The sequence below is a fragment of the Odontomachus brunneus genome, unplaced genomic scaffold (assembly GCF_010583005.1).
Source record: "Odontomachus brunneus isolate Ranch 3 - 2012 unplaced genomic scaffold, Obru_v1 Obru_scaffold_166, whole genome shotgun sequence".
Classification (NCBI taxonomy): Eukaryota; Metazoa; Arthropoda; class Insecta; order Hymenoptera; family Formicidae; genus Odontomachus; species Odontomachus brunneus.
The window spans coordinates 701,495-727,467 of record NW_022639616.1 but is presented as its reverse complement, the minus strand read 5'-3'; the positions used below and the strand labels follow the sequence as shown (position 1 = coordinate 727,467).

The following is a 25,973-nucleotide window of genomic DNA, read 5'->3' as shown; positions in this document are numbered from 1 at the left end:
GAGAGAGAGAGAGAGAGAGAGAGAGAGAGAGAGAGAGAGAGAGAGAGAGAGAAAGAGAGAGAGAGAGAGAGTATAATTAAGAGGGTAGGAAAAACGTAACGACGAAAGTCGGAAAAAGGAGAACAAGGGAACGAGTGAGAGGAAACCACGAAAAGAGAAAGAAAGAGAGAGCCGGAGGACAGTGACGCGAAATATGAAGTGCGGTTCGAGATTCGCGGAGATGTTGAGAGATAAGAGGAAAAGAAAGCAGATAAATCGAGCCGGATGTTATTCGTGGGAAGTGAGGAAAAGAAAAGAAGGAGACAGAACCGGCGCTCAAGTTGGTTCATGGAGAAAAAGAGAAAAAGAAAGAGAGAGAGATATAAGAGCAGAACACCAAAGGCGGCGCGAGAAGAAAACCGATTCGAGCCGGTAGCAGAGGTCTGTTTGGAGGGCCGAGTGTCCGGCCGAGGAAAACACTCGAGACTCCATCGTGGCCAAAATAATAAGGCACTTCATGTATTAATAACCCTAGCCGCCGCGGTAACGTGAGGCCGGGACTTATAATAACCGTCGGCGGAGAAGCGGCGGGTAATTACGCATCGCCGAAATTTACACCAGGATGGGAGGAGTGCGCGCAGCGGTGACACGCGCTTTTCCGCGATCACGCTCGAAGGAATGCGGAAAGCCCGCGAAACGTGTGTATAAACGCGCACACGCCCGAGAGCGAGCAGCAATTGCCGCCGAAAGTGCGAGATTTTATCACACGTGCCTGTCTCTACCGTTAGTCCGGAGCCTCCCTCATGGTCTAATGTTACATCTGAATAAAACGCACGCGTCTATAACGTTCCTAGCGATCTCTATACAACCATTTTCCTCCAGTCGATCGTCCTTCATAGTGTCGACGTTTCTCACGATCCTTCCTCCGAGTTTACTATACCTCTCCTTTGAGTTTACGGTGCCGACGACGACGACGACAGAGAGCTTTGTTCAGGCACAGAAGACTAGAATACATCTGACTATCAGCGACGGCCACGAGCGATTCGATCGCGACTACGCAAACAATTGACTGAGCTAAATAAATAATATCATCAACTGCACGCACAGTTGTCAGCATACATCTAATTGTCCTATGTCTATGATATAAAAATCTATACGGTGCGCCCCTCGGCTCCACAGCCAGCGTGCGATATATCACGTGCGCCGGCAATTGATCGGGAGCCTCCTGCAGATCTATTCTATAACTCTAAACGACAGTGTCGTTATAGCATCGTTATAGCATCGTTGCGCAAGTACAAGGTACACAATAGAAGAGTTGCGCAATGACGTATCATGTTAGACACACTGAGTCTGTTCTCTTTAGTTGAACTGACTGAGCTGGTACATATTGATAAATTAGAGTGAGATAAATAATTTTTACTCTAACTTATCGCATCAGTGCAGGCAGTTCAGCTAAAAAGAACAAATCTTTGGTCGCCCGGAAAGGTGGCAGAATAGGCTATCAAAGATTAATCTCCGACTTGCGCTGCTGAAACACCACACGGTGGTCGTGGAAGAGCCGGTGTATTCTTACATTTACGCTCGACCCGTACGCTCACACGAGTCGACTATAGTTTGGAGGAACATTAAACGACAGAAGTACAATCTTACATTACGAGCTGGCCGTCCGCGGTTATTATTCGATTCTCGGCTCGTATCTACAGTCGCTCCCAAGATGTCTCATCGGGCGTGACGATCTCCTTGGCGACCCGCGCGTTTTACGCGTCTTCGAGATACGACTAGCTGTGTCTTCCTCCCCTTCTCCCGTCGAGACTCCATGCGAGCCAACAACAATACGAGGCGTCCTTCTCCTCTTCTTTTCCCCCGCTGTTAAGTAACACGAGAATGTGTGCGAAGGGGAGAACAAACGAACTGAAGGCTACACGCCCCCTGCGTGGCTCGTCTCACTCGTTGCCTGTCACATGTCAGTCTGTCGCGTTCGGGTTCGTGTAAGAGAATCCGCGAAAGACGCCCTGATCCATCGACGTCAGGATCTGCTCGGGCACCGGCGTGAGTCGCGGACGTTCGGTCGTGAACGCCGTGTCGAAGTATCTCGTGTCCAGGGTGTGGTCGAGCGCGGGCTTGAACGGCGGCTCCAGCTGTCTCCTCTCCAGCCGATCCCACGGCAAGTGCTGCGAGATCGGAAGAGTATTGTCTCAATGATCTCGCGCGATGTATGCGCTAATAATTGTCTAACAAAGTAATAGTCTGACAATCAGGTTACGATTGTCAGATTAGGATTGTACCTGGAAGAAGGCGTGCATAGCGATCTCATGGCCGGGCGGTCTCTTCCCGGAATCTTTCTCCAACAAGCAGACTAACATGTCGGTGGCGTCTTGGCTTAGATACCGCGGTATGAAAGGCCGCTCGTTGCAAATGCTCCAAAACAGCTCGTCCTCGTCGCATCCGGAGAACGGCGACTGGCCGGTCAGCATCTCGTACAGAAGAACACCGTAGGACCACCAGTCTACGGCTTGATTGTACTTGAGTCCTTTTATAATCTGTAAATGAAAAGGATACAGTTTAGGATAACGCACAATGAATTCGACTGTTCCAATTTACTCATTTTTACTTTTTGTAAAAAATTTTTCTCTCTGTATCAAAGAGAGAGAGTTATTAATTTTTCTTGAATAAAAAATTAAAATAATTAGTCTAAGGTAAATATGTAAAAAATATATATATATATAAGGAATGTAAAATAATAACAAGTTTTCTTCGCCATTGATAGACGAGAGAGGATGACGAATCGTTAATTGACTCGCCGAGCAATTGTTGTTGAATGAAACAGAAGTTGCAGACATAATGAAATCGACGATTCAACGGTACCTCCGGTGCCATGTAGTCTGGCGTGCCACAGAACGTGTCGGCCGTTCTGTCCAAGAAGATCTGCAGTTTGCACATTCCAAAGTCCGCGATTCGAATGTGACCGTCAAAGTCCAGCAGTACGTTATCCAGCTTGAGATCCCGATACACAATGCCTTTCTTGTGTAGGAAATTCAAGCCGGACCAGATCTCGGCGGCGTAGAAGCGCGCACGCGATTCCGGGAACCGGCCGGACTTCTGTATGTGGAACATCAGATCGCCGCCGTTGAGGTACTCCATGACGAAGAAGAGGTGCGAGTCGGTCTGGAAGGTGCAGAACAGGTGGCAGAGATACGGATGCCTTGTCGCCAGCGTCAGCACCTTCCTCTCGATCAGCGTGCACTCCACATCGTCGTCCTCAAGGACCACGTCCTTCTTCAGGCACTTGACGGCGTACGCGCACTCCGTGCCACGCAGCTCGGCCAATAGAACCTTGCCGAAGCTACCTTTACCCAGAACCTGCGGAATAAAAGCGGAGATTCGGTAAAAATAGCGTGCGTTCACCAAGAGTTGCGACCTCAAATCCGGCCGCTCGTCGTCGAACAAAGATTCCATGCTGATGGAGAGCGAGAGCTACGTCGATCTCGTCGTCGTTGCCGCCGTAATAGAATAATAATAATAATAATAATATGAAGTGGATTTGGGTGAATGTTCGAGGTCTAAATCGAATGGTGCCTCGACACGCGCATCTGGACGTTAAAAATAATGCGTTGCGTGGCGCTACTAATTCCGGTAATCTATTTGCGTAGCCAAAACCTCTCTCTCTCTCTCTCTCTCCCTCTCTTCCTCGCTCTCTGTTTCAGTACAAATTGGATTTCCCATCTCGCGAGACGCACTCTCGCGAATAAATATCGCAGATTCGGCCGCTTGAACGCGAAGCGTTCGCGCGCGCTTCCACAGCTATTTCTCGCGAAGGGGACAAGACGAAGTATGTTCCTGGCATTGTTCCCCGTTCCGTGGCTGATCGTAAACTTGAAAATCGAACGTTCGCACCTTGTCCGCTGGACTATTTCCTGGCGACGCCTCGTGAATCAGACCCCCGATGCTCCACACGTGATGTAAATACACGTGATTCAGATTAGTTTCCGTCGCGCGCCGCGAGCCAAGCCGCGCTCTTCTGATTTCTGGGATCCGTGTTAATATCAAGATCGTGGGTGGCGTGAAATTGACACCAATTAGCTTGACGGGAAAAATTGCAGGAGAAGTCGCTATTGGGCGGAAAAACGTTCCGCGAAAATGAACTTGGCGAGATCCGACAGAAGCGAAGTCCCTTCTGCGCGCGGTCGATCGGAATTTTCGCACGCATCATGTGCTCCGCGCGGAATTTTCACGGGAACATATTGTAGTCAGCCACCATTTGGAAGCTCGCCAAGATCCGACACGCAGCGGCGGCGTAAACACTGTTCTTTTTAGATATTCGCTGTATTACGATGCGCGGATCATTTATCATGTGTTCGAAAGAAACGTTCTCATAAAGCGCGGATTAAAGCGATCGGCGAGCAACACCGTCTCTCTGTCGTTTTCTGCGTTCATCACCTCCGTGCTTTTCTCTGTGGCTTGAGATTTCTCGTTGGATTTCGCCGCCAGTCTTTCCCTTCGTCCATCGTGAATCGCCCGCGCGAATTGCTCGACTTGGTCGTAATCAGCGAGCCGCTGATGAAATATGAAATTTAATTATATCATATAAGGAACACCGGGTCTAGTTGTCACATTTTTTACATACTGACTAAAAAAAAACGCATGTGATGTAATGATATATGCAATATTTTTTAATATCGTGCAAATTTAGGTGCACTCTCTAGGGGGTAAAAAAAAAATTATCCTTATATATGCATTTATGCACGAAAAAATTATTAAGTTGTAAGCGAATTGACTAAATATGACCATCCATCCCATACTCCTAAGATTAGTTATCACATGTCTTTCTTATGAAGCTAATAAGAAAAATTCTAAATTTTAAATGTTTAAAATGTAACCCCACATTAAGCCAATATAATGCCAATCAACTGTGCTATTAGGGAAGCGACTTGTATCATAGAAAAGATATACTTCTTCATCGTGAGATATAAGCTGTGACAATTGACCCGTGTGACTTCTAGACCTGGCTTCCCCTACACGTGCGCGTGTGTAGGCGTGTACGCGATTATATGTGCGAAATACGTAATATGGTCTAGGAATAGTTGGCTGATTTTGGAACCGGCCGAGAGTACACCGCGCGTAACGCGCTCGTGTGTCGTGCCGTGACAAACAAAAAGTTACTAAGCTGAAAGGACAGGTGTTTTATGAATTAACGAGGCCAGATGTTGGTGTGTCCCGACAGCGGCGCGCGTGGACTTCAGTCCAGGATAATTCGGGCGTTTCGTTGACGATCGCCGCGATCACGAGATCTCAGAGTGCACGCTAAAAAATCGTCAGATCTCTGAAAATCATAAGAAGGGAAGCACGCTCTCACCTTGAGGAAGTTGAAATCAGTCACCGCGTACTTCTTAAACCTCGGCAGGTTCGTCGCCGGCGGCGTAATCCGGCCGCTGGGGAAGTGATCCGAGGAGTCTGAGTTGCGCTGATTGTCCGACGACTGCGAGGGTGCTGCGGGGAGACGACAGTCGCGTTAATGAAGCCGTCGTTTGCGGGTGGAAACCCGACACGCGAATCTCGGATTGCACATCAATTAGCACATTCAAAAAAATATAATCTCATCCTTGACGGAATCCTCTTGTACACTGAGAGAAAAGATCTAAAAAATATTTATTCGCTGCTACAAATAACTGCTTTCATGAAAAAGATCTTAAGAAAATGTATATCTTCTTATCTGAAAGATATTTTATACTATCTGAAACTACCCGGCGTCGCCGGGGTTATCACAAACTGTCAAGTGGATGAAATCAAGGAAAGAGTCGATGTTGATTTTATTCGTAAAAGCTATTGATCCTTCGAAATTCGATCATTTCGTTTCCCATTTTGTTTGACAAACATGACAGATATTCTGCACCAACCTGATAAAAAGATCGATAACGCGTACGGTCAGAAAAGTTCTAGTGGCTTGATCACACCGCGTGTTGCGGCGTGCTGCCAATTAGTGTACATCGGAAGACAGGGAGGCGCTGTTCTTTTTCAAATACGATCATACAGTCCGGTCGACAATCCGACGCGATCGACTGGACTCGAGATCGCGGCGAATTGCCGCCTCTGTAAACGTTACCGTTGGCACGTAAAAACACCTGACTGTGCAATTTGGCCGTGCGACACTCTCCAAGAATAGATCCGACCGCCCGATGGTATTCGCCGGTCGGTATAGTCGGCGTGAGTGCATTCGTGCCGCGCGGAATCGGCAGGAATATCCGATGTGTTAAATGCACAACGTGCACGATGTTATCACACGTGTAGTACCACGTGGTTACCGTTCCGTGAGACGCGTCGTGCCTGGCAAAGCGTCGTGATTAACGCGACCGCTACCACCATTCATCAGTGTCGATTGAAATTCTCTCTCCCAAAATAATCGGCAAGTCAATAATGAAAATTAATCAATCGTCACACATAAAATCACGAATATCATGTCGTCGATCGATGAAATCAATTGTTAATCAAACTTTGATGTATTCTAATATTCCTTTAACGTTTCCCACGTACAATTCTTTTAGAAATGTATTAAGGCTCTTGGCGCCCTGGCATTGTCTATCTTTTTTTTAATGACGTCAGAAGCGAGAAAATGCATGCTAAAAATTCTTGCGAAATACGTTGAAATAAAAAGATATATCTATAAAATGACACTTGCAATCGATTAAATAAATCTATGGAATATTCTGTGCATTCCTCTTTTGCTTTAATAATCAATAATTTATTGACACATCTGATTGACATTTATTAACTTCATCTTCTTAACTTATTTCTTCGAATTTAGATTAATTTACAATAAATTATTGTAATTTGATTGTTAGAGTAAAAGAAGAGTGCACGGAATATCTTATAAATTTGTTTAATCGATTGCAAGTGTTACTTCATGGATATATATTTTTATCTCAACGTATTTCGCAAGAATTTTTAGCACGCATTTTCTCGCTTCTAACGTCATTAAAAAGAAATAGACAATGTGAGGGGCCCGGAACCTTAATTAAATTATATTTCTAATTTGACTTTGAACGGGTGTACCTCTCGAGAGTATCTTCTTCAAGCTTTTCAACCATTTAAAAAAACGTATTGTTACTTAAAAAGAAATTCCTAAATATATCTTTTTTTACCCTCATACCATGGTGTTTCCCTCACCCGACATTGCGTTCATTCCTTGCCACAAACCTGCATTTTTCGTTTTTTTTGTCATATAATAATGTGAAACAGGTTTAATTTGTGACGTAAAATGGACAATTATCGCTGTCATACGCAGACGTAATGTCAATCTCTCGTGAGAATTGGCGTGTCACACGCGATGTGTGGTAGCGAACGTGTTAAATCGCGGGCCAGAGGTCACACACTCGCGTCGCTACTCACCTCTCTTCAGGGCCTGTAAAGCTTCCGCAACTAGTTTTTGATTTAATCCGCACAGATTCCCCGTGAGCTTTTCGCACTTCTTATGGCAGGCCATGTCGCAATCTGCGGAAACGTCGGATCGCAGGCCGATAAAGTACAAGCACTTTAGCATGTCATCAAACCGTACCGTGAGTCTTTGATGCATCTTGACGTGTTCACAATGGCGGACTCGCTAGTCCGAAATAATTCACCCTGGGTCCGTATCCAGAACGAAGAGTATAGCGAAAGGTAAATACAGAAAAGTCTTTCTAATTTTCAAGCCGAGATATTGTTATATGCGACGCTCATATAAGAAAATCAGAACTTGGAATTAGGGAGGCGTACTTCAGGCTCGCCATGCGTCTAGGATGAGGTCCCTAAGATCGATCCAGGTAGCAGAAGCTTCTAAAAGACTTCTCAAAAATACCCAAAAGACGTCTGAAGAAGTAGAACATCTTCAAGGTGTCTGTAAGGCGTCGTTTAAAAGTTTTTGATACCTTAGGAGACATTATCATACGCCTCGTTATCGTGTCGCGCGATTTTTGGCGCGGCAGAGACGAGACGACCGCGATATTGTCCACCAAACATCGTTCCGCGCCAGAAAACGACGTATACGAGCGTTTCCTTGTACGTAAAGTGCGGTGCTCGAGGCTCTCGGGGTGTCATTGACATCACGGCAACGACCTTACATCATTTTAATAGCGTCGAGACGTGCGGGCGTATATGAAGCATTGCGCGTCGTCTTCGGTTCCGCCGTTGCAGATCCGTCGCGGCACGTGATACGCTAAAACGAGTGTCTCGTCGTGGCTACGAGTGACGTGGGGAGCGATCGAGTTTCCTCGCACGAGAGCGTCGTCGCGATCGAAAGAAGAGGATCCCGCGAGGTTCGCGACGCGTCCTTCGCGGCGCGTTCGCGGACTCGTGAATATTTTGAACAAAATTCCGCGCCGGGGGGAAGGCATCTTCCCGCGAGACGTGGTTTATTCGTGCATGTCGTGCGTTAATTTAAAGTCAACACACGCCGAGCGAGTAATCCGGCCGAAATGTTATGGAAATACACACGGCCGCGCGTTAGTGCCGTCGAACTCGAAGTCTGAGAAAGAGACGCGAGACTGACGAATGGCGATTAGGATTTACTCTCGAAATTTCGGGGAGTGAACATCTACATCTACATCGCTCGAAATGAGTGAAGATTCACTCCAAGCGACAGTGCAAGCGCTGTCACTCGCATTAAAACGACGTTTCATCTCTCACAGTCAGTTTAGCTCAAAGCGCAGAGTTGATTCCTGATCCCTCCGAGTGAGTGTCAAAGTGATCTTGTTCCAGTAAAGTTGGAGTATGTTGATTGACTCCTCAACTCGAAAGAAAAATGCTCATTCCGCTCAAAAGGGCAGAATTTTCATCCTATATCAGCAGTCGCTTGATTGCGAGTGATTCTACTCTTCAAATAGAATTTCACTCGAAGAAATTTAGAAGATATTTTAACTTACAAGGAAACCCACACAAGTGTCCGCCTCCGATTTTCATGAACTCGTAATATGTTGTACTTTAGATAAAAATAACAGATACGTTTTTTATTATATGTCCTTTCGCAAATTTAGGGGATGAAATACTCTTTTGAAGAAAATCGATTTTTTTTCACTTAAAGGGAATATAATGAAAACTATAAGAGATAGAAGAAAATATTTTGAATAAAAGTTGAATGGTTTGAAGAGTACTTTACAGAAATTATTAAAAAAATTTTTTTTAAATATTTCCTCTACTATTCCTTCTTATTATAATTATTAAAATAATTTCTGTAAAGTACTCTTCAAACCATTCAACTTTTATTCAAAATATTTTTTCTATCTCTTCTAGTTTTTATTATATCTTCTTCGAATGAAAAAAAACTGATTTTCTTCAAAGAGGTATTCACCCCCTAAACTTGCAAAACATACAATAAAAGATGTATCTGTTATTTTGATCTAAAGTACAACATATTACAAGTTCATGAAAATCGGAAGCGGACACTTGTGTGTTTCCTTGTTAGTTTAGGTCGTAAGCACTTAGTGTTAATTACATTGGCACACACGCGCATGCAGAATCAATGCCAGCGAGCACAGCGAGAATTATTAACAAACATCCAGAGAACTCAATTAATCGTCGTCGTGTCAAAGTCCTCCGGACAGTTTCTGAATTTTCGCGATCGTGATTAATTCATCATTGTGATCGATTGTGATGTCTTTTTTACAGAATGAAATCATATGAATAATATATATAATTCCATTTTCATATTTCCAGCTAAAATTTCTCTAAAAGACTAAAAAATTTCTCCAGTTATCAATGTCCTCAATTATAAGACAGCACTATTATCAATCTTGTCTCATCGAATACTTTTAATTAAGGGAGCAGTTTGCGTCTTTCAGAGATCTCATGTTGGATATTAGAACTGTTAGAATTAGATTAGAATGAAATTAACAACAGTATTAGGATGAATATCAATATTAACCTACACGTAACTGTTGAAATGAATATTACTATTAATTCCATTCCAATCTGATTTCGTACGAAACTTGTGGGAAACAAACTTCCTTTGCTTGAAAGTAGTCAAATCAATTAAGGCCTTCAACGGGTTGGACGAACAAAGGGAATTATTTCGAAACTGTCCGGACACGCGTTGAACGACGGCACCGGTGCAAAGACAATCTCCTGAAGAAGTAAGTAAGTACTCGAGATTCTCGGCGAGCCGTCGAAGCCAGAGTCATTGCTCCTCGTGGAATTCATTCGCTTGTGCTCGGCCTCGTCGTCGAGCTCGGTGCAAGTGGAGACGCTACCATCCGTACTCTCCGTGGTGGCGGTGCTGCTGGTGGTGCTTCCGGTGCTGTCGCTGCTGACGGACGGCGTTCTCGAGTGATGCCTGCGCCGTTTGATCTTTGCCCTCCTGATCTTGGTGAGGTCGCGGGGTGTCGCGGTGAGCAGCGCCGACGGCGTCGTATAGAACATCTTGATGAGGTCCAGCGGCCGCTGCGACGGCGAGTTCCTCGGGCTGTTCCTGGGCGAGCCGTTGAGCGACGGCTTCAACCGGAGCTGCTGGTCTGTTTGCTGCGGCTTCACGACCAGCGTGCTCTGCTCGCCACGACTCGTCGTCGTGGTGGACTCGCTGCTGGCCCTCTTGGCCGTCTCCTTGTCGCTCTTGGTGGACGGTTTCTTGCTGGACGGTTTCTTCTTCTTCACCGCGTGCTTCGTCTTCGAAGACTGCGGACTGATGGCGGGACTAGCTGCCAAGCTGGCCTCCTCCGATACCACCGGAGTCTCCGCGTCGTCCGTGGCCGTTAGATCGTCACGGTGGCTCCACTTGGAGATCTTGGCCAGAGCGGGATCAGCAAGCTCGTTCGTGGGCGTGCTGACGTCCTCATAATCCTCGTGATCGGCGCTTTGGCCGTCGGACCCGGACAACTTCGGCACCTCGATTATATTAATCAGCGGCACGGTGATCTCCGGCACCGCCAGTGGAGTGGACTCTTCCGAGGAGGTGTTCGAGGTCGCTGTGTTGGGTTCAGGTTGAGACGAGATCGCGGAATCCTCGCGCTTGGTCGGCGCCTTCTTCACGGTCGAGTCCTTGTCGATCGCGATCGAGAGGTTGTTCTTCCTCTTCGCCCGCGGCGCCTTCGTCTGCTGCTGCGCGCCCTTCTCCACCTCCGCCTTCGACCGCGTGGCTTCCACCGGCGGGACCACCGCTCTCTCCTTCGGCCTCCTCGCTTCGGCGACGTCGTTGGGTGCGACTGCCGCTGTAGCGCCGGGCGCGACGCTTATTTTAACGGCGCTCTCGTTCTTTTTCTCGCCGGGCTCTTTTATCGCCGCCGTCGTCGCCGACGGCTTCGCTGCTGACTCGCTGGACGCCCATTTCGGGCCCGAAATCGGATCCGCCTTCTCCTCGATCTTCGAGCTGACCGCGTTTGCATTGCTGGGCGGAGCCGCGCTCTGCTTCGACCTGGTCGCTCTGGGACTTTCCGGCGCTTTGATCTCGCTCCAGAAGTCGATGGACTCGGTGGACGCGCTCTTGGACAGTTGTCCGCTCGGTTCCACCTGTGACTTCTCGCAGCTTACGTCGAGCTTCTTCTCTGTCGCCTTGCTGGGGAGCTTGGTCGGCTCGAGCAGCTTCTTCACCGGCATGCTCTTGCCTGTGGTTTTCTCATCAACTGACACAGACTGTTGCAGCGTCTTGGAGAAGATGTTAGCGTTGGCTGGCGAGAAATCACTCGTTGATTTCAGAGGATCGACGGAGGTGCTCTTCTTCAGGACTCTCGGTGCATTGGCGTCTCTCCTGGCGGCCGTCGGTGCCTTGCCATCGTCGTGGCTCGTCGCTTTGGACGTACTCGAGTCCTTACCGACTTCGCTTGTCTTCTGAAGAGTCCTTATCTTGAAGGGAAACTTTGATTCCGCGCCGCCGAACTTTGTCTTTGACACTTTGTCTTTCGGGCTGGACACACCCGAGTCTCTCGACGAGTCTTCCTCTGCGTCGACAAGCGCGCTGACCTTCTTTACATCGACCTTGGACGGCTTCGCTGCCTCGGAGGCGTCAGTCCCAAGGACGGTCGTTTTCGCCTCGCTCCGCGCCGGTGCAATCGACGAGGAGGTCGCTTCCGCAGATAATTCGCGCGCCGCGGTTCCTGTTTTGTATCCGGGCGTTTTCGTCAAACCGACGTCTCTCGTCAACTTGACATTTCCCGCCTTCGTTGTCTCGTTGCTGCGCACTTCGCCGCTCGTGCCTTCGGGCAAGGTCGTCTCGTCACATTTCGACTTCGCGGTGTCGTCGCGATGTCCACGGGCCAGCTCGCCCGCTTCGTTTACGCCATTGGCTTTCTTCGGGGGGACGTCGAGGGCAGACGCGCTTTTCTTCGCCAAGTTCCACGCTTTGTCCGCCTTCTTTCCCGGCAACGCGGCTACCCCGACCACGTCCACCTCGGTGACGTGGCGTTCGCTCTTGTTCGCGGACGATTCGGCTGGCAGGTACGCCGCCGCCTCTCGTAACGAAAGCTCTGGCGCTTCTACGGCATTATTTCTATCTGCATTAATTTTAGACGCTTTTGGCAGACTGGCCGCGCTCGGCGTGGGCATCGTCGCGATGCTGGCGCTGTTTTCACGCGTATCGCCAGCGTACGTGCTAACGCTCCGTTCCGCCGTTGTCGTCGTTCTTACGTCTTCGTGCGACATCGCCAGGATCTTTGGCGCGGCCGACGTGCCTTGCGCTTCCTCCTCCGCGAGCTTGTCTGTCCTCAAAGCAGCAAGAGCTTCCGGAGTTTTGGGCTTGGTCGCCGTTTCCAGGATCTTTTTCGTACCGCCAATCGCAATCTCGTTCTTGCGACTCTCGTTGTCTTTCTTGGGCAAGGAAGCATCCTTGGGCGAAGCAGGGACTTCTGACGTCTTCGTCTTGATCGCAGAAACGGGTTTTAGGTCTTTTTTCGAGATGCCCATCACATTCTCATTTAAGCCTTTCACACCTTTAAGCGGAGTTGGGCCTTCCGACATCTTCATCTTGATCACAGGGGCGGTTTCCAGATCCTTTCTCGAGATGCTCATCGCATTCTCATTGTTTTTCTTCGTGGAGAGAACATCCTTGAACGACGCAGGGCTTTCCGGCATCTTCGTCTTGGCTGCAGGGATGGTTTCCAGATCCTTTTTCGAGATACCCAACGCGTTCTCGTTGTCTCTCTTCGTAGAGAGAACATCCTTAGGCGGAGTTGGGCTTTCCGACGTCTTCGTCTTGACCGCAGGGACGGTTTCCAGATCTTTTTTCGAGATGCTCATCATGTTCTCATTGTCTTTCTTCGTGGAAAGAACACCTTTAAGCGGAGTTGGGCCTTCCGACGTCTTCATCTTGATCGCAGGGACGGTTTCCAGATCCTTTTTCGAGATGCTCATCGCGTTCTCATTGTCTTTTTTCGTGGAGAGAACACCCTTAAGCGGAATGGGGCCTTCCAACGTCTTCGTCTTGGTCGCAGGGACGATTTCCAGATCTTTTTTCGAGATGCTCATCGCGTTCTCATTGTCTTTCTTCGTGAAGAAAACATCCTTAGGCAGAGTTGGGCTTTCCGACGTCTTCGTCTTGGCCGTAGAAACCGTTTCCAAATTTCCTTTCATCGCACTCACATTCCTCTGATTTTTATTGTCTTTCTTCGTGGTCGCAGAGAGAGCATCTTTAGACAAAATGGCAGATTCCTGTGTCTTAGTTATAGGAACTGTTTCCAGGCTCTTTTTCGTTGTACCAATCATACTCTCACTCCTCGGATTTTCGTTGTCTTTTTTTATGACCACTCCCAGGTTCTTCTTTGTAGCACCAATCGCACTCTCATCCTTCTGATTCTCGTTGTCTTTCATGTTCGCAGAGAGAACATTTTTAGATGAAATGACAGATTCCTGCGTTTTAGTTGTAGGAATCGCTTCCAAGTTTTTCGTCGCGTTAATCGCGCTCTCGTTCTTCTGACTCTCGTCGTCTTTCTTTGTGGTCATAGAAGGAGCGTCCTTAGACAAAGTGAGAGCTTCCGACGTCTTAACTGTTGTCGCTTCCAGGTTCTTTTTTGCAGCACCAGTCGCACTCTCATTCTTCTGATTCTCATTATCCTTCTTCGTGGCCGCAGAAATAACGTCCTTAGACGAGGCAGACGATTTTGATGTCTTGACCATTGTTTCCAGATTCTTCTTCACACCAATCGTACTCTCGTTCCTCTGATCCTCGTTATTTTTCCTCGTGGGCGTAGAGGGAGCATCTTTAGACGAGACTAGAGCTTTTGAAGTCTTGACTGCCGTGGTCGCTTCCAGGTTCTTCTTCGCAGCGGCAATCGCGACCTCGTTTTTGCGACTCTCGTTGTCTTTCTTCACTTTCACATCAGGCGTATCTTTTGACGCTTCCAACTGTTTCGTTTGCGTACACGTCGAAACGCCCGATTCTACAGAAATTGAAGAAGCGTTCGTCGTCTCGATACTCTTCGGGGACTCAGCTTTGATGTCAGTCTCTCGTACTTCATCATCCTTCATCTTCAAGATAACAGTGTCTCGTTTGACGACACGTGAGTCACCGTCGTCGACGTCGACGTCCAGGCTTCTCGGAGTGACACGAACGTCCTTCTTCTTCGTTAGAGACTCTTCCACTTTCCTAAGCTTCCCAGCAGTCTTCTTGAACATCACGTCCTTAACATCATCAGCCGGCCCCACTTCATCGTGCAACTTTGACGACTCATTGTCGCATTTGGAGCTCTTCAAGCCGTCTTCTTGAAGGATTCGATTCGTCGACGCTTCGACGAAGCCGTTCGCCAAACGTTCGTCCTCAGCCTCCTCCGCGTTCGTCTCGAGTCTCGCGTCAAGCTTCTCGTCGCAGAGCTTCTCCAGTGGCTTCTTCAACGTCAAGTACACGCTGTTTCTCGACGGGTCTTTGACGTATAGTTTCCTCACTGGCAATACCACTTGCGTCTCCGCCTCATCCGCCTTTTTCGCCGTAGCGATCGTATGAGTACCGCTGCTTCCGGGTTTCTTGGGGATAGGAACCCTTACGCTCTCGCGGAACTGGTCGACGTTCAGTTTGTGCTGCGGTTCGTTCTCAGATGCGTTCACCCAGATCGTGGAGAAGTCGCCGGCGCTGTTGCACGCCTCGATCTTGTACATCTGCGGCCGCGGGCCGTTCTCCTCCAACGAGTCCTCCTCTTCTTCGATCTTTGAGTCAGTGGACAGCTCGCTGGAGGAACTTAATCTCCTGTCATCAGCCGTGTGGTCGTTTGCGTCCGCCTTGTCGGGTGGTGATGGCTTGTCGGTCGGTTTCTTCTTCCTCTTGGTCTTCTTCGTGGTCTTCCTCATTCTCAACGCTTCCTCCTCCTCCTCGCGCGTCATCGTGTCGGACTCGCCGGAATGGCTCGAGTAGTACGAGTGGCCGTTCATCGGACCTCTCACCGTCCCTTTCCTGATGAGAGTACCGCGACGAACCTCGCTCTCGATCTGCGCCTGCTCCTCCGCCACCAGGCTGTCCAACAACTTCGCCTGCACCTGAGCGTACGTGGCTTCTCGTTGCAGCTGCTCAGGGTCGAGTTGCAGGTCGGTGGAGGATCTGCGCCGTGTGAGTCGCCGAGTGACTCGCTTTTGCAAGGCCTCGCGGTCCTGAGCGCTCTCGTCCAGGCTGTCCAGGCTGATCTGATGGTAGAGGCGCACTGGCTGCTGCTGGCCGTCGCTGGACGACTTCTTGTCCTTGATAAGGAACTTCTCCATCAGGAGCTCGCCCACCGACTTCTCGTGTCGTTCATTGTGCTGGCGCAACATCGGATTGTCTTTCAGGGCCTGCGAGCGGATCTTGATGGTCGGTCGATCGCGACGCAGACGATTCCTGGGTCGGTTGCCATCGTGCGAGAGAATCCGCGGCGACGAGACGTCGATGTCCGCGGTGTCGATTACTCGTCGCGGGTGTCGCACGATCGGCGAGAAGCGGTGCAGGTGACTGAGCGGCGACTCCGAGATGGTCGACAGGTGCGGCGAGAAACGGGATATCGGCGTGAAGGGTCTGTGCGAGACACGGGGATGGTGATGGCGATAGTGACTTCGGGCTCTTTTTCACTAATTTGCCGCGCCCTATCGCTCGCGTCTCGTGCGAGTTTCTATTGTTATTGTTGATCGCGCAGACTCTTGGCGGGGACATTTTTCTCATGGCGACGCGACGTAAATCGTGAACCGCCGTCGTAAAAGAACGTCATCGTTGTCGACGTGAAATTAACTGATTAACTCGGCCATTCCACTTACAGGACGTTCATTTTTATTCAGTGAAATCGCGTGAAATAAATCGAAGTGAGGTCACTCGAAATTAACCGAAACCAAGGCTTCTGAGAACCCAAAACAAAAATAGAATTACGGACATTTAATTGAAGATATGAAATTAATGTTTTATTTTATTTTTATTTTTAGCACCTAATTCCTAGATATATTGAAAGCTTTAATTAAGATAATTTTAATTGTTATGATCTGAGATTTCAAACACAAGTGAACTGACTATTGATCCTTCAATTAAATATGTATGTGAAATAACTTTAATGAGTTAGGAAATTTCTCGTACGTCCGAGTCGAAACTTCCGTAAATTTCATCAGTAAATCGAGTGACAAGAGCGCGAGGGAGTTGAGAAAAAATGTATGTACTGGCAAAGCTAGCGAGAGAATCACTGCCCCATTCATTAAGATTGTCAGACACGTATTGTATCGATTGAGCCCTTTGATCGGCCGCGTACATTCGCTCCAATGCCAAATGCTTATTTTTGCTCTGCGTTACGTTACACAGCGGAAACGTTTCGCGAACACTTGTTGGATACATGTGGTAAGCAAACGCCGACGCGATTCGGTGTTTGATGCGGTGTTTGATCGCTTAACATTCGTACGAATTCACGTTGCTTGCGTAATCGCGCGGCCTCCTTGAGAAAAATCTCCGAGGTGAAACGGAATCGGCGGTAACGCGCGATCTACGCCTCGTAAGATTTCCTGATAGTCCTGAGATTGCTCATCGGGCAGCCTAAAACGCGTCCAAACATTCCCGGAGAGTGACAACAGTGCACGGTATTCCTGAATTTCTGGTACGCGGAGCGCGAAAATCCAACATTCCCGCGTTCTCTCTCTCCGTCTCTTTCGGCGGCAAAATTAGACCTTGCCTTTGGACAATTCCCGGATTTATCGCCGCACTGCCATCGCACAATGATGGATGATTCGCGGCTCGAGTCATACGTCGTGGCCTCGTCTTGCCAAGAGCGCTCGCGTGAAAAGATGAACGAGGGAAGAATCTACCCGCTGTAATTATAGCAATACGCGAATCTCTCGTCGCCGCAGCACTTTTTTCCTCAACCCGACCTCACTTGTTGCCGTTTCGCGAGACGCAGTACCCGCTGTACTCGCCGAATATTTCGTGCAGGCGCACGCCACGGCCATGAGAAAAATTTCCACCAGCGAACATTTACCTAAGTCGAGTGCAAAACTTGGCTGAACCACGAGACAAGAAGGCGTAGTGAGAGAGAAACTCAAATATTCCAAGTAGAATTAATTGAGAAAATATCAACGCAAATGAACTTCAAAACATATTTAAACTTATACTAATGTTTGTTACTTGAAACTCGTCCTATATGAGACACTCAAACTCTTTTATTCGAAGTTAGATGCAAGTTTTTTTTCAATTGATACGTGCGGTATTATGTCTGTAATCGCGACTCCAGTGGATTTCTGATCTAACTTTAAACTCAGATCTGAGTATACCATTTGAGACAATTTCAAGTAACAACTATTAATACGAGATTTTGCATCCCATAAGATGTACACGAAGAAAAAGGTCTGGTCGTAATGAACGAACCAACGCGTTTTGGTTGAAGAAAACGGAATTTCTGGTTCTTAGTGTGAAACTTGGATCATAAGTATCGGAAATTTTGTGTTCTTCCGCCAAAACGCGTTGATTGGTTCATCCAAACTTCACGTTAATACAGCCAAATTTTTTACTCACTGTCAATAGCAAGAAATGAGTCCATGCATCACACATGTCTCAAAGATGTATTGAACATGCCGGAAAGACGTTTGAAAGAAACAGGACGTCTTTAGGACGTCTTTCGCGACACGCGTGTTGCATGGGAAATTCTCTTATCGGACACGGACGCGTTGCAAAACTCATTAAAAAGCAAGTCTTGCGACTGACTGTACAAACACTAGACATACAGTCGACTAATTAAAGGTAGCAACATTTGTTTTCGTCGAACCTCGTGACACATCGCGCACCTAACAGGAGAAGTTGTTTCCTTCGTAATTCTCAGAAAACACGTTCTCCCATTGAATGTGAAGCCCATTGCAGGACTCATGGAAGTAAAACGTTGCTACACTTCAATCAGCCGACTGTACACAAGAAGAAACATTCCGCTCGCGCACTTTCGCCTGGCTCGCGCCGACGAGTGTCTCATAAATCGCTCGCCCTTACCGTCCAGTGCCCGTCATCAACGAGCTGTGGTTCGCGTACGATACCCCGTAGTAGTGCGGCACGTCGTTGTAGTACGGCATCTTCGTCGCAGCACTTTATTCCCTTTTGCGCGGACGATTCGGCGAGCACGACACTGGCCCGACGAGGAAGAGAGAAAAAGAGAGAGAAAGAGAAAGAGAGAAAGAGAGGGAGAGAGAGAGTGCGATCAGTGCGCCGGTCGAGAGGACGACTGAACAACTGCGTTGCGGAGGAGTACCTCGGCGCGGACCGGCCGCGAACGCGCCGCTCTTCAGGTGTGCGAGAAGCAGTGTTCTCACGGTTCAGGGAGCCAAGACCAACTGAGTTTAAGCCGGCGACCCGATGTAATAATAGAATTCTAGTATATGAGGCTTCCCTAGCGTCTAACTATACTACCTAGACTCTAATAACCCGCGCGCCGCCGCCGCCGCCACCGTCGTCGTCGTCGTCGTTGTCGTCGTCGGCGACTACTACAGCTGGTAATTGCGACGGTGGAATGCGGCGAGTAAGCTTCCCGCATTTGTACGCGTCGTGCATATACAATAAATAATCGCTGCCGCTGATGCTACAAACATACACACACACACACACACATGCACACACCACACACACACATTAGTTGGTGCAAGATCGGCTGGGGTGACTCTCGAAGAAGACACGTCGCGTTCCACCCAGCGCGATATTTAAACGGCCGTACAGTCGACTCGGAAAGAGAGTGTCGTCGTACTCGTTGGCGACTGAATGTAGAAATGAAATTTACGTAATTTTTACTGCGGAGTGTCTGATGGTGTCATTTTGGTGACTCCTTCAAGATCTTGTCGTCGTTATTCCTGTTTCTCGTGGCTTAAGGAAAATGATATCTTGTGACTTTCAATTATATTCTTAAAATGTTCAGAAGTTATTAAAACGAGTATAATGAGAAACAGGAAGAGATTTAAAGATATTAAAAAGGAATCAAGATGACTCTTTCGGACATCCAAAGGATTGTAGCTTCTGGACATTCCAGTGTTAATAATCACTGAATCATCCAAATGGGGTATCGATACGGCATCGTTTTGTTTCTGAAGAAAACGCACATTTCGTCACGTAATGGCGCCTATATTTTCTAAGCAGCAATCATTTTTAATCAAACTGCTTTCTCGTCCGCGAATCTTCCTGGTATTCACCAAACAGTTTATTTCTCTTAGCCGACGAAATGTGCCGCATAACATCGTGGGTGACTTTGGCGTCAAGCTGCGCTCGTGTATCTTAGGATCCTATTTTTACATATTTGACACTTAGCGCCTCGATACAAGTACGAAGAAATGGCACAAAAGTGTTCATTGAAGCGTTGAGCGACTGAGTTTAGATCTTGCGTCTAATTTACGGCTTACAAAATAGATGTTAAGAAACAAGAACGCATGCGCGTACGAAAAACATGCAGAGCGCGAGCTTCATGTGCATTCTGAAATGCGTTGGGTTATCACATCCTCGTGCATTAGTGTTAATTAATTGAGTAATAACGTCTAACGGGCGTACGTCTCACATCCAGTGTCCACGTCATTCGATCGAAACGTGAACGGAGGAGGGGGAGGAAGGTCTAACTCGACCGATCAAGATGCATTAAAGACCTTCCCCGTCGATTTGCATTAGAAAGATACATCCTTGACGGCAACACAACTCTTCCTTACCGTCGCATCTTAAGCCCTGCCGGAACAATCCGTACAACAATGAGCCGCAGTGATCGCAGAAGGTCGGCGACATGAAGGTGTACGTCCGAAATCTGTGCGGCACGTCTATCTTGAAACGCTCCCTCAGGTACTGCAATGACCAACGAATCAACAAATGAGCCATTCAGCAGAGTGAAGGTGGCGAGAATTCGACGCGACAGCGCGTTATCTGTTTTACTGTCGGGTCGGTGAAGCATCTTTTTCCGGCACATATGCAAATCGAAGTAGTTTGTCAATTAATGTTACGACTTTTCACGGGCGGCAATTTCACGTGTAATCTCGTCTGCCTGTATTCATCGTCTCAAAGACGTGACACTTACTATCGTATTTTCCGATTCTCTGCCGCTCTCGGGACATTTCGTCAGCAACTTGTCGTGGCACTTCTTATGCACCGCCGTTTGACACGCTGCAACAAGAAAACCCTCCCGTAAGTTCGTTTACATTAATGAACGTCAAAGGAGAGAGTAAAGACACACACGATAGAAATAATTGAGGGTTTACCTTGGCACTGATATCCCTGCTTTCCGAAACCCCTGGAAGACACAAAAACAGACGATCAAGAAACGATTCTTCACGATTTGGGATTGCAGAGATCTCGGAGGGATGAAGAATTAACAATTAACCGAAGCCGCAAAGCGTCGACGACTGCGACGAACTGTTGGAAGTGAATTACCACAAAAACTCCTTGCAGAAGGCGCAGAATGTCGGCTGCCTGAAGAACTTCGCCACGAGCTTGTGACCGCGCACAACATGCACCTTGTTATGCTTAACGGCGCCCCTTCTTTTCGTGATGGCGCGTCCAATGTTTTTGTTTTCTCGTGACGGCAACATCGTCGCTGCCGATGCGGCGTCCCTTCGAGGAACCCTGGTCTTGTAGACATAGGTCTTGCTCGTGGCCGAGGTGGTTGGCGGCAGCTCCGTTGGGTTCAGGAACGTCGGCACTCTCGTCCTGAAACGGTCATTCCATCACCAGGACGTCTCGCGTATTCCATAGGGTTTGGAAAGTTATTTTATCACAAATAATCCATTATTACTTGTTATCATTTAAGAAAGTAACTTGCTACTCTGATCTTAATTCTGGTATTTAATGAATAACTCTGTTTTATTTTAATAATTCGGAATTAATAACGAGTCGTTGTAACTTCTTCAAGAAATTATGAAGAGAAACTTTTTTTTTTCAGAATAACGTTTACAACAGAAATCATTTCAACGACACTTTTCAAAAGAGAAATTTTTCATACGATTCGCTCATTCCATAAAGAAAAATTGTTTGGTTGGATTAACCAGATTTCGGGTAAAATATGAACGAATAAAAAAAAATTCCGATTGAAATTATCAGAATTCTATTTAAGCTGACCGGAAATATTTGGTCTGTTCTTTTCCGAGGAACTTCAACTAGTGTACATTGATGCAATAAGTCAGAGTGAAATAAGATATACTTATGTCACTCTAACTGATTGCACCAGTATACATTAGTTCGGAAAGTTCCTCGAACAGATCTCTTATTAACTTGAGCAGAATTCTGGTAACTTGAAGCGGAATTTTCTGGCTCGTTTATTTTTCTCTAGAAATTTGCTGAATAAACACTAAATAACAGTGACATTACATCAATGTTATGATTTTCCGTTCAACAATGTAACTGTTACGTAATACTCGCGTTATATTACATTATTTAATAAAAAATTATAAATTTGATGTTATGTTACCGATAGTTGATATGTTTACTGAATGGTTAATCGAATCAAATTCTTTTCCTGCACGTACATGTATTTTATAGGTGCGGAGTCACGATACCCAAACAGCACAGATTTCCACAGGACATTTTAAAGACATTCTGAGAACGTCTCTACGTCTTAAGAACGGCCCTGGAAATCTCGTGTTATCTCGGTATTGTCACACTCGTGATATTGTATATTACTGCTCTTAACCGATAGCCAAGAGATACATTTAACCATTATTAAGAGAGTATTCTAGTGTGAAGACCCGTTTTCAAGACATGATTTTTGGGAATTAATTTTAAGCAAATGATTAAACCTACAGAGTTAATGTTTTGACATTTATTCATCTTTCAAGAAACATCTCAAATTTTGTCAAAGCTTTTTATTCAAAATTGGAGGAAATACAAGTGGACACGCCGTCTTCCATCGGGCGTGTTGATTGCCGTCGTCTGAAATAAACGAATTTACTTTTATTTTGTTCTTTATGAATGTGACTATCGCCTGAACTAGAATTTTACTGATATCTTTAAAATTACTATTTTTCCGGACCGCGAAAAGTTAGAATTTTTTAGTAAAAATTAGACTATTATTTTTTAAGCGCTGCTATTTTGTTAATTTTTTTCAAATTATTTAATTCTAGTTCAGGCGATAACCACATTCATAAAGGACAAAATAAAAGCAAATTCGTTTATTTCAGATGACGAGGGCGTCCGATGGAAGACGGCATAACCTGTTTCGTCCACCTGTATTTTCTCCCATAAAAAGCTTTGGCAAAATATGAAATGTTTCTTCAAAGATGAATAAATGTCAGTAGAAAATATTAACTCTGTAGGTTTAACCATTTGCTTAAAATTAATTTCCAAAAAATGCCTTGAAAACGGGTCTTCACACTAGAATATCCCCTTAAGGAAAAAGTGAGAGAAAATAGAAACGAAAATGCTCTCGAACGTCATTGCGCATGTCTCAACGTGCACTTTTACGTACCGAGTAGCTCACCTGTACGTGTATCCTTCGGTGGCGACGCGCGCCGAACAGTTCCGGTGGTCCACGGAGGACTTCCTGCCGGAGGTCGAGCCGCCGCCGCTGCCAGCGCTTCCGCCGCCGGCGTTTCGCCTCTTGGCGTGCGAGCCACCGGTGAACATCATCTTCAGCGGCTTCACCCGTCTTCCGACTGATCGTCTTCGCTATTATCGTATCACCCTCGCACATCAACGTCGCCGTCGTCGCGTGCACGGCGCTCCTTCTCTCCGAGCTCGGGCGACCGATCCCGACGATTCATTACGACACACGCGAGATCTCCCCGTGAGATCGCTTATATTACACCTCGATATCGGTGTGCGGCGTCGTTGCGGGGGAGACGTTATCGAAATGATCCGTGAGCGGCGAGGACACGAAAAGAATTGTCGCGAAACTACCCGAGTCACTATAAATAAATATAGCCGGCGGTTTCGCGGTTCACCGGCCAGCGTGCCGATTCACCTTACGGCCGTCGCCCACCGGGAATAATCGCTCATCGCGCGTCGACGTCGAGGGAGAGGGAGCTAGATAGGTAGATAGATAGATAGAAACAGAGAAAAAGAGAGAGGAAGAAAGAGGGAGAGAGAGAGAAATGGAAAGAGGAAGATCGCGCGACACATTGGCCGAGACGCGTCATCCGCGCGCGAAAGTATCGCGAGAAATACGCTTCCGGCTGTCAAGTTCGTCGCATCCTCTTCCACCTACGTCCAGCGCCGAGCGTGCCGCGGCTGTGACCGTGTGCGACGCGGTGTTATATTTTTGGGAAAATTAGGGACGCCGCGAGAGAGCGACGGGGCCCGCGTTTTTGGCCAGTCCCGAGAATCCGACGCGAATCTCTGTCTTTTTCTTCCTCTCTCTCTCTCTCTCTTTCTCTCTTCCTCATGCGCGCGCGTTCCTCGAGGATTAATAATCCGTTGGTATTTCGTCGTGCTCGCGACACCCGCGGCTACTGTCTCTCTCTTTCTCTCGGTCCTCCGTGTCTTTCGCTCTCTCCTCTCTCGTCGCAGACAAGAATCCCCTGACAAATATCACTGCTCTGTTCTCTCGTCGAAAACACAAGCGCCGAGCTCTTCTCTGCAAAAAGATAAAACGTCTTTAACCGTGGCGTCGTGGAACATAGATTCAAACAGTTTGCGTCGTTACATCGTTGCAAGGAAACGGAGCGAGCGCTTGCTATCAGCACTCGCCGATCCAGCTTCGCGGGGAATCACAGACAGGAACTCTCGGCCAGGCAGAGCGGATGGCAAGAGGGCCGACGTGCGAGAAAGCGTTCGGTTCCTTGTCAACTGCACTCGTTCGCGACGACGAGCGCGAAAATCGGCACGGGACGAGTCACCTCGGACGCGAAGCGCGACGGACGCGACGTCGTTGAGACGCGACTCCGCGTCTCTTCGGCGAGGGGACATTCCGCGCGAAACAGGAACGCGTGCGACACACCGTGTCGTCGTCGTCGTCGTTGTGTCCTCGCACGTGACTATCTATAGATCGAAGAATGATATTGACCCGCTTTCCGATCCCGAGAGCGATCATTCGCCGTCCGCGGCAGGAGACATTTCGTACCTTCCTACGACGCGGCGAACCGTTCCGGGGTGTTGTGTCTGCTCTTTATCATATCTCGCCCCTCTTCTCTTTCGCTCGAGACTCCTTCTCTCTCGGGGAAGAATCGCTCGTTCGCGCTTGGCGTCGCGGCACGGCACGGCACGACTCGGCTCGCCGCCGCGGTCGCGACACGGCGGTGCGGTGTATCCAAAGTCGCACAACACCAGCGGAGCGCGTTAACCACGAGACTGCAACAACAAGCGGATGATCGAGGTGGCTTTTGGACGACAACGGGGGTGCGCAGCGACGATAGTGGCGACGGCGGCTGCTGATCTCTCCCGGTCTCTCACATTAGAAATCCCGTGATTTTCCCGGCGGGGCCGGCGATCATCGCGGTGTCCGCCAGCCGAGGAGGACCGAGACTCCCGCTGTTGCACGCGTTTGAGGTCTTCGCGCTTTCGTGTTGTCGTCGTTGCGCGTCATCCGTCAACATCGGCTTCGCCGGATCATAGCGCGTACTCGCTGACAAACGCGGCCACTGGATTTTGACGCCTGAAGCGTTGGTAGATTTTGCAGGAAACTCCGATCTATAAATATCAGCCTGTTGAATGCCGCCCGCCGTAGCGTCCGCCCGATCGTCGCGCCAGCTGCGCCAAATATCGCAAGGCTCGATCGCGCCGGTGTATTTTCCAGACTGGAAAATGAGAATCGACGTGTAAACAGCAATAACGTTTCTTTCTCTCTCTCTCTCCCTCTATCTCTCTGTTGCTTTCGACAGTGCGCGCGATTCGCGTTTCGTTACGCGCGTTTCGCAAGTCGATGCAGATGGTATCCGGCGGAGAGTGCGCGCGCGCGAGAGGAAGAGAGAGAGAGAGAGAGAGGGAGACAACGATCCGTCTTTGAAAGCGCTTTCGTGCAAGGCCGATCCTATCTTCAAACTGTATCTCTTGCATGAGGATCCCAAGTTACTCAGCTTCGTCCATCGCGACTCTGACAAAATGGAAGATCGATCTGTCTTACTCGAAACATCACGTCATGTCAATTTTTCTATTGTATCTTTTTTTCTTCTGTATAGAGGTGAGAAATGATGCCCACTGTGTGGCTGTCTAACTCGGAAAATGATTACACTAGCGAATCGAAGAGGAACTATCGTTAAATGTAATTTCTAAAAATAAATGGTCCAAAGCGAGCTCGAGTAGCTCGTGATCTCATTGTTTCGAATTGGATTTATTGTCCATCGGAACGTACTGACACGCGATTTTACGCGAGAGACGATCAATGTCACGCCGCGGACAAAGAAGGTGCGAACGCGACGATGTCGATTTCCAATCAACGAACCTCTCTGTCTCGGTGTAACCAACGTGCGATATAGTGCATTCTCCGTGCATTATGGACATGAAATTTTGGAACTTATCGGTAATTAATATAAATAAAAATTTAAGTAACGACCGTAAATATATCCATGTCGCTCTTTCCCTCTCTTTTTCTCGCTCTCTGAGGATTCCGTTCTCTCTTCTTGCTGAAGATCGCAGTACAGAAACGGTGACTCCTTCCGAGCCTCCTTGCACACTCGGCTTATGCAACATGCAGAAAGAGGACGAGGAGCTTCGTAAGGTAAACATCACTAGGTGAAATCAGAGA

General features: G+C 47.8%; 2 protein-coding genes across 3 annotated transcripts; one reads left to right on the top strand and one right to left on the bottom strand.

Moving 5' to 3' along the window:
• Window positions 1–6: 6 nt before the first annotated feature.
• Window positions 7–23,339, bottom strand: LOC116851130 (microtubule-associated protein futsch-like). 2 transcript variants are annotated; one of them, XM_032830225.1, is made up of 11 exons: window positions 22,773–23,339; window positions 20,732–21,007; window positions 20,560–20,591; window positions 20,379–20,464; window positions 20,020–20,149; window positions 17,352–17,355; window positions 10,089–15,727; window positions 5,333–5,466; window positions 2,845–3,339; window positions 2,265–2,519; window positions 7–2,150 (listed from the first exon to the last, which is right to left on the bottom strand). In XM_032830225.1, the coding sequence occupies exons 1-11, from the start codon at window positions 22,919–22,921 to the stop codon at window positions 1,944–1,946; spliced, it is 7,407 nt and encodes a 2,468-aa protein (XP_032686116.1). In that variant the 5' UTR covers window positions 22,922–23,339; the 3' UTR covers window positions 7–1,943. The 2 variants fall into 2 exon arrangements, with proteins under 2 accessions (XP_032686116.1, XP_032686115.1); XM_032830224.1 differs by lacking the exons at window positions 17,352–17,355; window positions 20,020–20,149; window positions 20,379–20,464; ... (1 more) ...; window positions 20,732–21,007; window positions 22,773–23,339 and adding an exon at window positions 18,332–18,976 and having other exon boundaries at window positions 10,089–15,901.
• Window positions 23,145–25,970, top strand: LOC116851120. Its single transcript, XM_032830200.1, has 3 exons — window positions 23,145–23,151; window positions 23,338–25,748; window positions 25,858–25,970. Exons 1-2 carry the CDS (start codon window positions 23,145–23,147, stop codon window positions 24,570–24,572), a joined length of 1,242 nt encoding a protein of 413 aa, XP_032686091.1. The 3' UTR covers window positions 24,573–25,748; window positions 25,858–25,970.
• Window positions 25,971–25,973: the final 3 nt, after the last annotated feature.